This window comes from Thunnus thynnus, chromosome 21, assembly GCF_963924715.1.
Source record: "Thunnus thynnus chromosome 21, fThuThy2.1, whole genome shotgun sequence".
Taxonomy (NCBI): Eukaryota; Metazoa; Chordata; class Actinopteri; order Scombriformes; family Scombridae; genus Thunnus; species Thunnus thynnus.
The window spans coordinates 6,459,459-6,476,423 of record NC_089537.1 but is presented as its reverse complement, the minus strand read 5'-3'; the positions used below and the strand labels follow the sequence as shown (position 1 = coordinate 6,476,423).

The window sequence follows — 16,965 nt, the reverse complement described above, 5'->3', positions numbered from 1 at the left end:
ATGCTAAAATAACTGCCAGGGTCATACTCTGCTTACAGGGACCAAGCAGAAACAGCCAACAACCTCTAATCCCTCAACAACAGTAGCACTGATGTTAGCCAACTTTCCATATCATTATTTATTCATTCCTTAGGATTACAATCATACTAATATTCTTTAATTGTAAGTCACCCGGTCATGAAGCAGTGAAACAGGATGTACCTCAAAGTCAAAGGCCAAGCCTCTTGCAGGGGGGCCTGGGGGCCCAGGAGGGCCAGGTGCACCCCTAGGACCAGGCTGCCCTTCTGGTCCCTCTGACCCTGGAAGGCCTGGAAACCCTGGAGGACCCTGATCTCCCTGGGTGAGAAATATGATATTGTTTGTATTCAAAAGGATCATAAGATCATCTTAATAACAGAACTGGTAGTACAGGTAAAAGACCATAAACGAGAGTAGGTGACAACTTGAAAAGATAAAGAGAAATAATGGTGAGGTAGAGGGAAAAAAGTTAAAAAAAAAAAAAAAAAAACATACTTTGGGTATAATAACAATATAAAGGGACAGTGTAATACAGTATGACTATTAATACCATAGTTCATACCGTAGTTCATTATCCAGTTAAGGATGACAAGCAATAAAATAATCAGATTTTACCTTTGTTCCTGGTGGGCCGCTCACACCAGGCTCTCCCTGTTAAACAAATAAAAGACAATAAAATTGCGTTAGCTCCAGCAATGACTGAAGAGGGACTGCAGTGTCTGTTTTGCACAGAAAGGCAGAGCAGCTATTGCAACACAGACTTGTTTACACTCGAGCCCCTTAGCTTTATTATTCTGAGGGGTCACCTCATTAAGCGCTTGGCTCTTTGTATTAGGTGGTTATTTGCTTTGTGGTTAATTGTTTTTGCTAACAGAGAACTAAGAGATCTGCTCGAGGGAAATCAGAGTGGGATCATACAAAAGATAGCATGGTAGAAATCACATAAGCAAGAGCCAGGTCAAGGTTGGTGTGCTGTATATTCACATGTGAGGAAAAAAACACTTATTAAGCCTTTGTATGAATTCAATGTTTTGAAAGAGCAGTGTGATGAGAGCACTTTAGGGTTAACAGGCGACCTCTTAACCTTAGTATTAAGACATTGTGATGATGTACTCTATGCTATATTGTAAACTAATATCCAGTAGCCTCACCTTGTCTCCCTTTTCCCCGGCAGACCCTGGATCCCCATCTTTTCCATCGACTCCCTGCAAGAGTGACAGGGCTATTTACTGTACATTTCAGATTTTAGATGTCAGATACTTGATAACAGTTGGATTTTTTCTTTGTATATTCATTTCACAGTTTGCAGTGGTTGTTTAAATTTTTTATTTTTGAACAGAGGTGGATGCTAAGTGGAAGCTAACAAGGGTGAACTGAGAACAAATTAAGCAAAACTAATGAGCTCTTCTGAACTTTAATGAACTAAAACAGTGCTGCAATAAATATTGGAAATCTGTGAGTAGTCCATTCACACAGTTAGTTAAAGCCTCTGACATTTTTAAGAGAAAAGACACATTTCCCCCAACAAATACCGTAGCTTAGACCATGTTCTGAAGCTCTATCAGTAGTTTCTGCTAAAATGCTGTTAGCTTCCTATGCTATCTGGAATAATGGGAAAAGACTTGATCTATTGTAACTGTTGAAACGTTGGTGCATATAGTTTGTGCTGTGCTGTGGAGCTGTAATGTGAGGCAGAAACATTTACAAATGAACACAGGCACACATATCGATGTACGGTACCAGTAGGGGCACACTTTCTCTTTCAAGGGAATGGGAAGGTGTGTCCAAACTGTACTTCATACATCAATATATTCACACATGTCCAAAATTTCACACACACACCCAATATGATAATGTGATCAATACTGTGCAGCAAGCAATGACAGGAAAGCAGTGAATGAACATGGGGTTTTCAAATAAAGTTGGGGGAAATACTGTCTTTTTGGCCCCTTAGATTTGATGGGACCGATTGTTAATACCTGACCAGACCCTGAACCAGAACCAGACCAAGAATCAGAACCAGAGCCACTAAACCACTCCTCAATCACCTGAAAAAAGAGGCTGGGTCAGCAGTGCAAGGTTTCTGGACACCAGAGAGGCTTAATCTCATTCGGTAAACTTCCAGTTGCTGAAATAAAGCTTTCACATGTCCTCTATACAAATACCTGCTGGATTTTCATCTCGCAAATTCTGCCTTATATTCATCTGTTCCACTTTGGCTAATTAAGTTCAGGTGTAAACTAAATTTGAAAAACATTTTTCAACCTACTATACGTCTCCCCTGCTTTACTAAAGGTAAAATGAGCAAATGATAAAATCAGTCGTTCAAATACAGTTGACATCATGAAGGATATACTGTAGTTTTATTATTGTTGACATATTATTAGCCACAATTAAGAAATTATTTGCATTTATGCACAAATCATTGTTACATCCTCCCTCATTTGCAGTCGGTCCTTAGGAACCACTTAGATGAGAAACATACCATAATTGTTTGAAAAGTTAGGTATGGTCTACATAAACATGTGAAGAATGTACAATTTCTGTGGTATTTTTGAAACATTACATTTAAATTTTGCTTTAATTGATAAACTAGGAAATAGGAAAGAACATTGAACTTACGGGGAGTCCAGGTTCACCATTCTCTCCATCTTTCCCAGGAGCCCCAGGTGGTCCAGGAAAGATCTCCCCAGATGAGGCTCCAGATGAGGCTCCTGAGGACCCCGGCTCCCCTGGGGGGCCAGGAGGCCCTGGAGGCCCTGGAGGCCCCTGTTAACACAAGTCAATATATGTCAGTCACAAAGTGGAAATTTGATACGTTCCATGTGTCCAGCTCATGTTGTTAATAAGTGTCCTGCTGGGTCAGCATGCAGCGAGTGTACCTTTATATCAAAAAGGTGAGGCATTGTACAGTCACATGACAATAAAATAATACATATGCATATTTTTTAAATAGTGTAATATCTGTGTACTGTAATATCTTTAAAAAATAACATGATAGCAGTGGAATGATGGTATGAATGTTGAAGCACGTTAACAATTAGCCAGAAAGTAAAGAAAGTTGATGCAACATGATGCAAAATATGATCTGATGTCCTTTCTGAAGGTCACTCACCCTAATAATCTCTCTCTCCTCATCACCGTCAAAGTCTTCAAATCCTGACCCCTCCTGGTGAACACATAACACAACACCAGAAATCAGTTAATAAGAAATCAAATAAACCAGCTAATTAATAAACTGACAGATGGCCTCAGATAGATAGAATTGAAGAGTCTCATTACAAAATACATAAAAAATACATTTCTTAGGTATTGATTTAGGTCTAGAAATTTATAACTAAATATTTCCAAAACATAAATGCTTCAATCAGCAAAAAAATAAATATAATATCTTCAGCTGTGTTTCACTTTTATGCCAGAAGACTTATCATCAAGGCAACTGTCAGTCATTTCAGATGATGAATATGTAGTTTTTTTTTATCAGTTTATATGTCAATTAACCAACTTAAACGACTGCTAAATAAGCTAAACTGGGCAAATAATACAAAAAGGTCAATGAATGTAATGAGTTTACCTAAAAATGTAACTTCACCTAAAACCAAAACATACCAGAATTATCCAGAAGCTCAAACATGACTAAACAGGACTAAAAGCTCAAAGTAGCAATCCACAACTTCCACTTACAATACTAACTTCAGCAAAAATAACTCAGCGTCTACGTTTCAGACATGTTCTAACCAACAAATCAAATCGTCTCAATAGCAGAATAAGTAAAGTATCTAGCCAATAAATGCGCTGTTTGTATTGCTAAATCTACATTGACCCTTTATATTACCAATTTTTAGCTTAAGATTGGACTTAAATATTGATTTCTGGAAGTCAAATTTTCTGAGAACCTTGTAAAGGTCAAAGAACATATTTAACAACCTACCATGAACATGGCAGACTTGCTAGGTCGACCTGGAGGTCCAGGTGGCCCTGGAGGGCCTGGTAATCCAACACCAGGATCACCCTGCAAGAGACAGCATTGAGATATTTATGCATGTATTTGTACATTCAGTGATCTACATAATTACTGATTTATCCATTGGGTCATTTTATTAGTCCATAACAGTCTTTGCAATAGCAATGAGTCTGCCAGCATATTAAATGTAATGAGCCAAATGTACATCCAAGTATCACATTTTTTTTAAAAACAGTGTGTACCTTGTCTCCTTTAGGTCCAGGCTCTCCCTGAAGCCCTGGAAATCCTGGAATCCCACTCTCTCCCTGAGAACAAGACAATCACAGCTCAATATCAGAGGTTCAATTTCAGCACACTGACACTTAATCCTGGACACAGAGTCTCCAGCAGTGAGCAGTGAAAGCAGGAATGTTACAGATACCGAGGCCTAGACTGTAACTTGCTCTGATGTTTCGATGTGACCCCAACTTATAGTGGCATAACAGTATACTGTTCAGTAAAGGTTAATGGTTGGGTCAGCATTCAGTATCAGCTAGTTCTCTGAATCGGTATATGTTTGTTGACAATAGGTATAATCCAGCAAATAGTTTTCTCCTCTAAAAATTGACTCCTAAAAGAAAGAACTAATATCTGCAAGACAGGAAACACTTTACTTACTGGGACACCAGTTTCACCTTTGCTTCCCTGTAAAGACAAAAATGGAAAAACAATCCATTATTTTATCTGTTGACCTGTAGGACTGACATAAACAACTGAATGCGCTTTAAATAGTTTATCTGATGTTCTATGATATCTACATGGTTTTTAGAAAGAATTCTTTGAATAAATCAAAACAAGTGAGCATATAAATCTTACAGTCTGTCCATCTTTTCCAGGAACTCCAGGTGGGCCTGGATTCCCCTGTGGTCCCTGTGGGCCCCGGGGTCCCGGCTCCCCTCCATCTCCCCCATCTCCCCCTCCTGAGGATCGTCCTGGAGGGCCGGGGGCTCCTGGGGGACCTGCTGGACCTGGCTCACCTCGCTCCCCTTTCTGTCCCTGAGACACCTGGAGGGACTGAGTGTTGGATGGACTCATTAGTAACTAATTTATTTATTCAATCACTAGCATATAGAAAGGCATCTAACATAGAGGATTTGGGTTCATAGATGAGTGTATTTTTATAGTAAATCTTGGCTAGTGGTACTCTGATTAAACATTAAATGAAGCCATTGTTAATGTATCTTCAATATTACTGAACAGCCATACAAATGCATGTATTAACTAGGTAAAAAGTCAAATATGTACTGTCCATCATGCATCCAAATTATGAAGGAATCACTACTTACAGTGTCAAGTATGGAGGCTGGAGTAGCTGTCTGAGGTGATATTACTATAACAAAGAGACAAAGTGAGCAAATAAAAACATTAGCCAGTTCAGTTTGCAACAAAATAAGATGGTGCTAGTCAGAATGGTTACCTATATTATTAGAATATGTAATCTTAATTTATGGCAGGTCAGAAAAGGTGTTTCTATTAGGGAGACTGCAGCAGCAGCAACATCTGCTGGTGAATTTATGAACTACAACACAGAAGGTGCAGCCTTGGACATGTATAATATACAGATGGGTGAAAAATTAAAGGAAAAACCAACATAAAGTGTCTTAGTAAGATGTTCCTTTAATTTGTCACCCATCTGTAGTATATCACCACGCACCTGTCCATGTGTGCGACATAGTGATAGGTGTGCGTTTTGCTAAATTTCTGCAAGGCAAAGGTCAGAAGCCGAATCACTGCAATCTGCTGGCAACAAAGACAGTTTCCCTAAAATAATGTAGTGATCAACAAACTTTTCTTCACCTGTAACTGTGGTCATCTCCATCCCCTGTCCAGACATCTCCTCTATATCTTCATCATCATCATCATCATAACCTATTGGCATCTCAGTGGGCGGAGCTTGGACTGGGGGGCTGTAAATTGGGTCCGACTCAGGGAAGGGCTAAAAAAAAAAAAAAAAAGGGAAATAATGTGGAAAAAAAAAATAGAAATTTAACATCTGTCCTCTAAAAAAAAACTGCTACTTGAAGGCTAGATTTTTTTCTGCATGGCCTTTTTTCTATTTATGTATTTATCTTTCATAAAATGTGAATAACAACATTGTTATTCATTTTTTTTTTTTGGCAAAGACAATTATTATGTAAAACTTTCTGCAACCATTAAATGGGTGGATGTGTAATGGGTGGATTTAGGATGTGTAAATAATAATATTTTAGCTTTTGGCTTTTTGACATATTCATAAACAGCTGCTTAGAATGTAAAAAAGAAAAAAAAAGAGGGAGAGAAAGTGAGTGTTTGCCACAGATGGTAGGAAATGTTTTCTCTCAGAGCAGATCCAGCTACAGTGTCAGACTGAGATTGAAAGCAACATTCCACATATTGCACCAAGATGGCTCAGAGCACCACATTATTTCAACATTTTGAAATCTTTTTTTTTTTATTATTATTTTTGAAAGTTCTGCTGTGGTGATAAATGTCTTGACCTTGTGCCCCAGAAAAGCCATGCTGTCCTGTTTATGAATGATCCATGAATATGACTGCCAATGAAAAAGCAATGGATCTTCTCTTTCCTCGGAAAGGTGCTGAATTGGATTTGAATCCGTCATCTTACTGCCCTGATGTGTCTGAGGGAGACATTTTTCAAATAGCACAGAGCTGGCTAAGAGCTGCACACATCTGGATAAGAGCTATCACAAAAAACACCTCAAGGATCCATATTTTCAAACCTTTGTGACATTAAAAATAAAAATCAGTCAGGTAAAATCAACAAAGTCAGAGCAAAAATATTTCATTTGGACAAATAGTGACCTGATTTAGAGAAAGAAAGTCTTTGGTAAAGAAAAAAGAATCACTCTCCTCTAACAGTTTCTAATCTAATCTATGTGTCCATAAGTGTGTGACTGACTAGGCTCAGATCCTCTCCAGTTTAAATTAATAGTAGAAAAAAAAGTAATTAAAAGTGGGACCTGTAAAGCAGTCAGAGAAATGACAAATTACTTTCACCAAACTTCAGTAATAAGAGTAATTATTAGTTAGAAGCCTCTACATAGATGTGACGTAACTATATACAAGCACTCGTTGCTGTAAATGAGTAGCTTTTTGTTTACAGTCTACAACAACTTTACTACAGTACACTTCTGATTGTATTTAGGCAAGAATACCAGAGTAGCTCCAGCTCAGCTAATAAGTCAGAAAGATAGTTCTTTTAAATTTGTTTGTTTAACCTCTGAATCTGTGAAAAAAGAGGTGGACAAATTTGAGGAGGACATTCAGACAGCAGAGGGATTCTATCTTGGCCATTCTCTTATAATTAAAGTTAGCAACATCATCGTATATTAAGTAATATAATCTGGTCCTCTTTCCACCCCGGCCTCTTTCCTGTCGCCCTGTTGGTTGTTTTTCCTCTTCCTTTCAGAGAGCAGCACATATATCACCGCACTCCAGTCTCCTCCAGGCCTGTGAGGATAAGAGCTGTTTTCTTTGGTCCAAGTCCAGCCCAGCTAAACGGGAAGGGCAGAAGGCCAGTGTGCCGCGTGTGTGCCATGTGTGTGTGTGTGTGTGTGTGTGTGTGTGTGTGTGTGTGTGTGTATGTACGCACCATGTTATACTCTCTCTCCTCTACAATCTTCTTTACTTCGTCTTTTCCCTCAACGTCTTCATAAGCATCATCACCGCTTCCGTATCCAGAGGCCTGATAAGAAAATCGGAGCAAGGAAGAAGTGAGTCAGTAGATAAACAGAGATAGGCAGAAATAATTAAACGCTCTTTTACAGTCAAATCCCATCTGAGTTCAAGCTGTGGGAATGAGAAAGTAGAATGAGAAAACAAACCATAAAAATGTGTGTTCTCCTTATTTAAGCAAAAAAACAAAAAAAAAACTGCTTGCATGCCCTGATTTTTGGTTCCCAGATGTTGTGTCATGATGCTGGCTGTAATTAGTTTATAATAAAAACTCTCCAAACAATGTTAGAAAAGGAGAGATAGAGAAAAGGGGAGGGGAGAAAGGAGTGCAGAATAGAGAAAGAGAGGTAGAAACCAATGCAACAAAATCAACATTTCTTTCAAGCATATTAAATCGTGTGGAATGATCAGTACTGACTGTGAAATACACACCATTTAAGATGTTTATCCTCGTATCAAAACAACAGCTAATCTATTCTGATTCAAGCCATCGGGAGACACTGTGGTGATTTAGTTTTAAGGACAACAGAGTTGGATAAAATGCATGAAATTTGGATCACAAACAGCAAACAAAAGATGCATGAAATTTGGATACCGGACGCATTCAGCCATAACACTAAACAACAGATGTGAGTAATGCAGAAGAGACTTGTGTAACTTTATCAGACGTATATCTACTGTGGTAAATGATTTACCTTTAAAGCAGTGTACATAAGAACTGATAGACTGAGAGGTGAAATGAAGAAATATAGACATAACCATGCATTATATATATTAAGCAGTTCCTTATATGCATAATTACACTATCTTAATGTAGCGAAAAATACTCTATATGACCAAAAGTATGTGGACAACCACAGGCATCAATATCCTGCTGTTACAGCCATGACCTTGGAACCTGTAGTGCACTTTTTACACCAGCAGAGGGAGCAATAGTTCCAGGTTTAGACTGCTGAGGCTCTGAAAGATGTTTTGGTTGTACCCAGGCTGCGTTTTTTCATGCTCACTCACATAAGGATCGTCCTCCTCACACTGGTCATCTGGGGCCGTGGGATCGGACTTTAACACCAGCTGCTGAATGGAGCCCTGGAGAAAGAAAGAGAGGAGTGGAGGAAGAGGGGAGTATGTGTTATGTTTCATGGTAATTTAGTTCATTAGTTCTTAGTGTACTTTTCCCACACACCAGCATACAACTTTTGTCTTTCTGTCTCAGTCATTACCCCACACATAATTTGGCTATTAACACAAACGCTCAAATGGACATTCACACACTACAACAAACATCTGGCAGTGAACAGCTGCCTCTTGTTCAAACTGTCTCTGCACCAAAGACTATTTTCACATCAACCTTAAAGCACCAGATTATATTTTATATGTAATAAGATATAATATTATATATATATAGCTTTGAAGAGCAGTACAGTGACTAAAACAATAATAGTTGGACCATCTTTGGGCCAATTTCACACTGGTACAGTTTACCAGTGTTTAAGTTGACAGCACAGAAATCTCTGATTCAATTGGCCGTGATTGATGGGTGGATTCTCCCTCAATGCTGCGTTTGAGTTCATCCCATCAAGTTGATAGCAGAGTTTTGTGGTCATCATTATTATCTTTTCCCCTGAATGTTCTTCAAAGTGTCCCTGGATCGCTACAGCGAGCATCGTTCTTGTTCATAAGTGCTCATTCCCAGTGCATTAGAGCTGCAAAGATGAGGTCTTGATCAATGAAAATTAATCGGAAACTACTTTAACAATAAAATAACCATTTCAGTTATTTTTTTAAGTATAAATGCCAAATTTAATGGTTGCAGCTTCTCAAATGTGAGAATTTGATTGTTTTCTGACAGTAAACTGAATATCTTTGTTTTTTGGACTGTTGGTCATTAAAAAACAAGACATTTGAAGATGTCAGCTTGGGTTTTTTTTCACTATTTTCTGACGTTTTATTGAAGAAATATTCAGCATCAGGAAATTGGAATATATTGATGGTGACAATAGCTGTTGCAGCCCTAGAGTCTATGATGTGTGCAATGAAAAACAGTCACAGCAGGACCTGTTTTGTTGCAATGTCACGGTACATTCTGGCATCAAAGTGTCAATACATGGCTGTTGATGGACCCAATATATGCCAGTTGAATGCCCCCCTAAACCACTTTATCATGCAGAGTTGTAACCCTGCTTATGTTGACCAAAAACTTCTTTGATTAACCATGACAAACATTCTTCCCCTCCACTACATTTTCTGATATTGGGACACCTTGTACATTATTGCCTAGATTACTCTTTAAAGCTCTGGTGCCACACAGAAAATCATACATTATTTGTTACAATTAACATTATATAAATGTTTCTCAATCCACCATTATCAAGCATCAGTCAGCACACATGTTTAAGCCAACTAATCTGTTCCTAAATGTAGAAATATCTGGTCCATGCAGCTGTTTACTCACGCCAATGAACAGGGGGGGGGCTCACGTCATCCGCAAAGGCGAGGTGTATTTTTCCAATTATTAAGTGTATGAATGAGCGTGTACGATTGTGAATGATCCTTTAAATCTGGGAGCCAATGAGTGTGTCATCTTGTTAGATCAGTAAAGACTTGCGAAAGGCAACGTCAGCCAAATTTATTGATAGTGAGTCTAGGCCAGAGGAAAACACCTGTTTTTAATGGAATGAAGCACGGTTTATGAAATGTAACGGTGGTGAAGGAGTGAGATATGGAGAGGGAGGGAGAGGAGCTAAATCAGAGACATCTGTTTGTGCAGTAAACAACACGTGTGAAACAAACAAAGATTGCACCACACAAACCTTTTTCTGCTTCTTTTAAACATTTTAGTGTGTGAATTCCCCCTTAAAATAAACCGCAACCTCAGTTTATAAAACTCAATTCAATGATACAAATGTAAACACTTGGACAGCGGAACGATTTGTCAGTGCCAGTTTGTTTGACTGAAACATTTATTCTTCCATGCTAAAAAAGCTTGCTAACACACACACACAGAGCTAGGGCCATAACACAAATGACTGTGTGGAGATGTAATGCTACCAGTCTGTCTACTCGCTAAAAATAAAAGTGTCAGGGGACCTACTAAAGTATCTAAGACCTCAACCTCTAAGTGTCTATGTGTGACATATGCTGAATGGTTGCTATGCATGTACTGTAAATCACTTTCTAAAGTTTTTAAGAACAATATGCTTCTTTATCTATGAGAATGTAATTTAAAAACGTTCTGAAGTTGTACAATAGTGATGTTTCCTCATACCTTCCATCTAAGAAGCTCCTCATTTACAGTTCGTTAAAACAAATCAGCCTCTGGTTGTCGTCCCACAGCTTGGAAATAAAGACTGTTTGTGTATATTTTGTAAGTCTGACTCATGTCCACAGATTAGTAATCAGGAGTTTTTAGATGCCCGGGACGCCTGAGTAGAAGGTTAAGTACTTCCAAGGCACTGTTCTGTGTTTGCAGTTACTGGCAGTCACCATGTTGAGGAAAATGTTGTTGCCAAAGCAACAGAGAGCAAGTCACTTCAGCTGCTGCTGGTCAAATGCTTATGAATGGATGCCATCACCGCTGTGGCTGAGGTCGAGCCACTTTTAATTGATTTTTTTTTAGATAATTAAAGAAGCTGTGACACATTCATGTTTATTTCAACGTAGTCAATGTCTGTATGAGATAATGTGCTGAGAACCTCTTTTTGCCACAAGGTGTCGCCAGTTAATTTGATTACAAATCAAAAAATGTATCATGACTAATGGACTATGAAAAACACATATATGCAGGGATGTCATTCAGGGTATCTAATCTCACATAATAGTGTTTTTCAGCATCACTGGCAAATCTAAATTGAGCATACATACATATATGTTTGATCTGATTTTCCAAAACTAATGACCCAAGACCAATTTGTCCTTCCAACTCTGCCCCTTTAAAAAGGATATCGCCATCTCTTGGGAAATAAACTTGCCATGGTGATGAAAGGAAAGCAAGTTGTGGTTTTAAAGTCTATAGCAAACATTAATTTATCTCAATATCAGCTTGTTTAAATCTGTAGCGAGAGATACTCAAGACAAACTGTGTGATCATAAACATACTTGACAGTGTTTAACATTAAGATTACGGGTAAAGAATACAAATTTAGTTCCTCTGGTAGAGTCAAAAGACTCATAAAACTCTTTCTGTTTTTTCTCTTTCTCACAAACACACACACATCTACAGACGGTGCCAGCCACACACAAACATTTCCCAACACCGAACATGGGGTGCGTTCAGGGAAACCGAGGAAAGCAAAAAAAAAGACGAGTGAATAAGTCACTGTGGGAGAAGATATTTCGGTAAATTTGTTTGCATGTGTGTGTTCATGTGGAGCCGTGTGTGTAAGTGTACTGCAGCAGAGAGCTACTGCTGCTGCTGCTGCTGCTGCTGCTGCTGCTGCGTGGCTGTTATTGCTCTCCCCGGGTTGAGATGCAGGATCTCTGACGGAGCTGCCAGTTCAAACACTGAACAGCTGGAAACAGACGGCCACTACTGGTCCTCTTTCTCTGAGAGAGAGAGAGAGGGAAGATGGGTGCGAGCAGGCGAAGCGCTGTATGAAGAGAGGGAAGGGAGCAATAAAGGAGATGGAGCTTGTTGGAAGATAAAGTGAAGAGGGAGGAGAGAGAAAGCTCTCGAGAGTTTCTGGTTGATGTCACTCAACCACTTGTAGCCAAATACGATATCTACAATGTTTGAACAATGGTGACTACAGTGTTTGGGGTTTTTTATACTATGAGTAGTATAAGGGGACTAAACTGTTTTCTTGCCAAGAGTTAGATGATAAGATTGTTACCATTCATTTATAGAGTGGAGTTATTAATTTCATCTGTCTTTCTGAAAAGCTAAAGTATGTTGCCGGGGTTTTCTGTCTGTGATCTAAGAAATTGCTATCAGCTCATTTTAACTACTTAGTTCCCACAAGGTTTGAAAGCATGACAATAGATAAGATTCATGAGGTAAAATGATAGTAATTTCATCTTGGTTAAAATGATCCCAAATTGAATTGTAACACTATGCGGAAAAGCAATTTTAAAAGTATTAACCTGCTGAGGTCTTAAAATGAAGTCATCACTTATGCTCTACAAGGTGGCCACAGGATATTTCTAAGAGTTTAAAAAGGGCTACAGTGAGTTAATTCTGGTCTGAAAAAGAGACTCTTTGTGATGGAAATACCCACGTCATATTTGGTTTTAAACCACAGTAGGTAGACAAACCTATTGGATATATTCTTCCAGCAACAAAATAGACTCCCCTCTGAGACCATGAATTCACGAATAAACACGCGCCCTCCCTCCCTTGGATTTGTTTGAAACTCTACTCAGATTTCTCCAATAAAAGCTTAATGAGAGGGAGGAAAAAAGCTCAGCAATAAGAACTTTCCACTGTCCTGGAAACTAGACATCTTGTAGTTTGTCCGTCATGTGGACTTACATAACAACGAGTCAGTGAAGAAAAGGACAAAAGGTTGCAATGCAGCAGGCCTGGTTCTTGTTTTTAGAGGTCACAGATCTTTTATTTTGTTTGTTTAGCTACCGGTCACAAGCTGATTTATTCAGAAAAAAAATATTTATTGGCATGTTTTATAGTACAGGATGTGCTTAGCTCTTCTCTTATTCAAATTTATTATTCTGTGGTTTCAGATTTAACGTTTTGATGAAACTAAAAACTCATAAAAATTCAGGCTGAGATTAATATCTCTTACTTGCTTATACCGTCCAGATAGCACATTACTTAATGCTTTTGCCTTTACACCAAACTATTTTCCTCTCATCATCCATCCTGTTACACCAGGACAAACACAGCCATTTCTTGCAATTACAAATGAGCAAATCATGGATGATTGGGAGGAAACCGCTGAAGCATTTACCAGTTTATTTTCTTTTACAAGAGCACTGAGAACAGAATATAACATGGCATGTGTTACTACCTCTTCTCCTGGATTTGATTCGTCAGCACTTCTCTATCACATACCCTCATTATAACCACACAGGAATATTTTATTTTATTAACAATTGTGTGAGGTTGGAACCTGAACCCTTGCATACTTGCTGTTGTTTACTGATACTCTTAAATGAAAGATTTGGCAAGTGCACCAACAGTTGCACTCAGATTAAGTCGTTCAAGATGAGAGACTATCAGCCATGTTCCAAAAATGTAAATCATATACAGCTCGTCATTTATGAGCTCTCATGGGACAAGGCAGTGCTCATAAACATATGCGGTCATTCATTCCTTGTCTCCTGTGGAGGTCATGAAGCTGCCAACAAAGACTATTGTGTTCATGTCTCAAATAGGCAATCACTAAATGCCATGTTTGTTTCTGCCAGTGGATTTGACATCTATCCTCCACTCATTGGTCCAAACCAAATGATGGGGAGAACAGGGAATAATGTATGTTGAAATGCAGCTCCCATATAGGAAAGACTGAGACACAAAGGAGGAAGTAGTGGAGAAACCCTCAAGTGCTGATCATGCAGGAGATAACCATACACACTTGTGCACACACAACAGTAAATCTAGTACCATCCAGACTCACCACAAACCTCGCCAGGCCTGTACCCCCAGCGTTTCCTACAAAGATCCCTGAGCTGGCCTCGAAGGTCAGAGGCCGACGGCTTCTGATGAAGTCAACTCGGTGGTATTCCTCACAGTCCATGTAGAGACGCACCTGAGGAACAAGCACAGATACACACATATACATCTTCAGTTTGACAGAAAACCATGATCAAATTGATAACAAATGGAAGACTTGCAGAGAATAGAACATAGAGGAAACCTTATCCACTGCATGTATACATGGACAGATTGTATTATATTATATAAGGTGCATGCATATCTATCTATCTATCTATCTATCTATGTATCCATCTGTCTGTCTTTCTGCCTGTCTGTCTGTCCGTCTATCCATCTATCTATCCAAGCTCTCAGCTTAGTTTCAATTTATGAGGAGATCCTCATAAATTATAGAAACATCTGTAAGAGATAAAAGTGCCACATGTAGCCTATTTAAAGCCCCCGTGCGTAAGATCTGAAAAGTTCTGACTTTGGCGTCTCCTCGTTGTAGAGTGAAATTGCCAGACATGTAGGGTAAAAACATGGCTTAAAGCAACACAGATTCAATAAATTTTCACTGGGAATGCACATTTTTTTCTACAAACACAATCTTATTGCATCAGAATAATGTTGAAAAAGCAAGATTTTTTTTCATACTGCATAAGTAATCCCATGAAATATATATATATATAGCTCATTCCTCTGTGTTATAGAGCTCCAGTGTTGACCAAGAACTATTAAAAATACATCAATAAGCCACACTATTGCACTGGATGACATGCTCTGTTTTTACAATGAAGACAGGGACTGTAGTGTATTTTGACACTACCATGCTGTTCACTAAACCCGCGGCTGAAAATAGCCCCTCCAAAAATTAGCTATTTGCGAATTCCATGCAAAGTTGTTTAAATGCAGTGCAGGAGTTGGTAGATGCAGCCAATCTTTGTTGAAATGTGACAAATACTGTATCTTCCAGACACTACAGTGCACTACACTACACCCACCTCAGCTCCCTGTACAGTCAGGGTAAACCTCGCCCATCTTCCTGTCAGGTCTCCCATCTTGAAGGAAGCAGCTTCCTGGGTTCCATCTGTCGTTCCTGGTTCAGTGTAGTACAATACGACTCTCTGGGAACCATCCTCCACTTCAGACAACGCTATACCCAAGTGTACAATCTTAACAAAAAACAATAATAATAATCAAGTGATGCAGAGAACTCTCTTTTACTTTCCTTGTGTTTATATGTGGTAGGAAATTCGGTAATGGAACTACAGTGTCTTACTTTTTGGTAAGCATCCGTAATGGCGAACAGCACGCCACCATGTCTCGTGGTGGGTTTAGCCGTGACTGTGATGGCAAAGTCATAGTGGAATGGATCAGGGATGAATGACTTGGTGAGGCGGCCAACATTGGCATCCGGGCCGAAGCTGTAGGCAGGGTAACCCTCGAAGCCCGTAACAAAGGAAACGGAGGGGGGTAGGGGAACGCCGATCAACTCTGTCAGGTCCAAGGATCCCTGAGAACCACGGTCTGAAAAACACAGAGGTGGAAAACATGTTAGTGGAGGGGGAAAGAAAATACATTTTTCATCCAACAAGCGTATCACAGTGCATCACTGAACTACTGACACATTTACCAAACTACATGACATGAAAAATCAAACAAAAAGGAAAAACACATGGAAACAACAAGAGTTCAGTTGAATTTCACTGGTGCAGAATTTGGCCATCATGCATTTCCTGTCTATCGGTGCCTGGAGCCTCCTTTATTTCAATCCCTGCAATTACTGTATTAATGATTTATTGATCTTGTTTGTCTGAGAGAAACTGCAACCTGCAGCTAGATCTCCTCTGTAGCTGTCGTCTCATCTGAAGTGAAAATCAACTGGTTTCAGAGCTCTGAGTGTTAAAATGTCTGTCTGTATGCTCTCCCTCTTTGATGAGTACTTGAAAGTGACAGGGTACATACACAATGTACAGAGCAGGAGGAGTGGGAGGGGGCAGCGGGGGAGGCGTACAGCTAATGTTTCCCTCCAGAGCCCCCTAGTGGGTTAATTGAGCAATGAGTCAGAAGACTGAAACACTTCTCCACAGAGACAGTGTGGGAGTTGCAATCATCTCATAATTCCCCACTGCACTGAAAATAAAAAGAAAGTAACTGATTAAATTTTCACTAGATGGTGAAAACTTCAGGAATCCCCTAAATATGTTTTATACATGCTAATATTGGTTGAGCATGGAGTTTTAGCATACCCTAAAGGCTGTAAATCCCCTCTGATTTTCTACACAGCTTTTCTCAATGAGCCTTCTGGATCCAGTCTGGAAGGTTACAGCATCCCTGCCTGTGTCTTTAGACATTTTGATGTTTGACAGCTTGTCAGATACACCCCATAAAATTTGCCAAGAGGTTGTGAAAGGCCTCCATCTATCTATGTCATCTCACTCTGTAAACTTACTATTACTGTGTGCATGCCTGAATGCACATTTGCTTGCTCTGTCTGTCACGCATGCACAGATAAAAGCACACACAAGTTCTCTCAACAGGCCAGAATGCATGGACATGTCTCTTATTCTCTCTCTCTGATAGACATGCAAGCACTTCCTGAATGCCAACCTACCACAACATCTCTTTTCTTCACTTCTTACACTTTGTCTTTCTGTCCGTCACACACACACAGTCA

The 16,965-nt window shown here is 39.3% G+C and overlaps 1 protein-coding gene across 3 annotated transcripts in view; it reads right to left on the bottom strand.

Annotated features, from left to right (window-relative positions):
• LOC137173525 (collagen alpha-1(XVIII) chain-like) overlaps positions 1 to 16,965 on the bottom strand; it is a 60,655-nt gene that overhangs the window by 9,672 nt on the left and 34,018 nt on the right. For all 3 annotated transcript variants that reach the window (XM_067578400.1, XM_067578401.1, XM_067578402.1), the window contains exons 3-18: positions 15,568 to 15,815; positions 15,290 to 15,460; positions 14,269 to 14,400; positions 8,708 to 8,782; positions 7,614 to 7,706; positions 5,819 to 5,957; positions 5,308 to 5,351; positions 4,838 to 5,035; positions 4,640 to 4,666; positions 4,225 to 4,287; positions 3,950 to 4,030; positions 3,134 to 3,187; positions 2,641 to 2,787; positions 1,170 to 1,223; positions 634 to 669; positions 202 to 336 (exon numbers count right to left, since the gene is read on the bottom strand). In XM_067578400.1, coding sequence (XP_067434501.1) covers positions 202 to 336; positions 634 to 669; positions 1,170 to 1,223; positions 2,641 to 2,787; positions 3,134 to 3,187; positions 3,950 to 4,030; positions 4,225 to 4,287; positions 4,640 to 4,666; positions 4,838 to 5,035; positions 5,308 to 5,351; positions 5,819 to 5,957; positions 7,614 to 7,706; positions 8,708 to 8,782; positions 14,269 to 14,400; positions 15,290 to 15,460; positions 15,568 to 15,815 — 1,697 coding nt within the window. The remainder of the gene's footprint in view (positions 1 to 201; positions 337 to 633; positions 670 to 1,169; positions 1,224 to 2,640; positions 2,788 to 3,133; positions 3,188 to 3,949; positions 4,031 to 4,224; positions 4,288 to 4,639; positions 4,667 to 4,837; positions 5,036 to 5,307; positions 5,352 to 5,818; positions 5,958 to 7,613; positions 7,707 to 8,707; positions 8,783 to 14,268; positions 14,401 to 15,289; positions 15,461 to 15,567; positions 15,816 to 16,965) is intronic.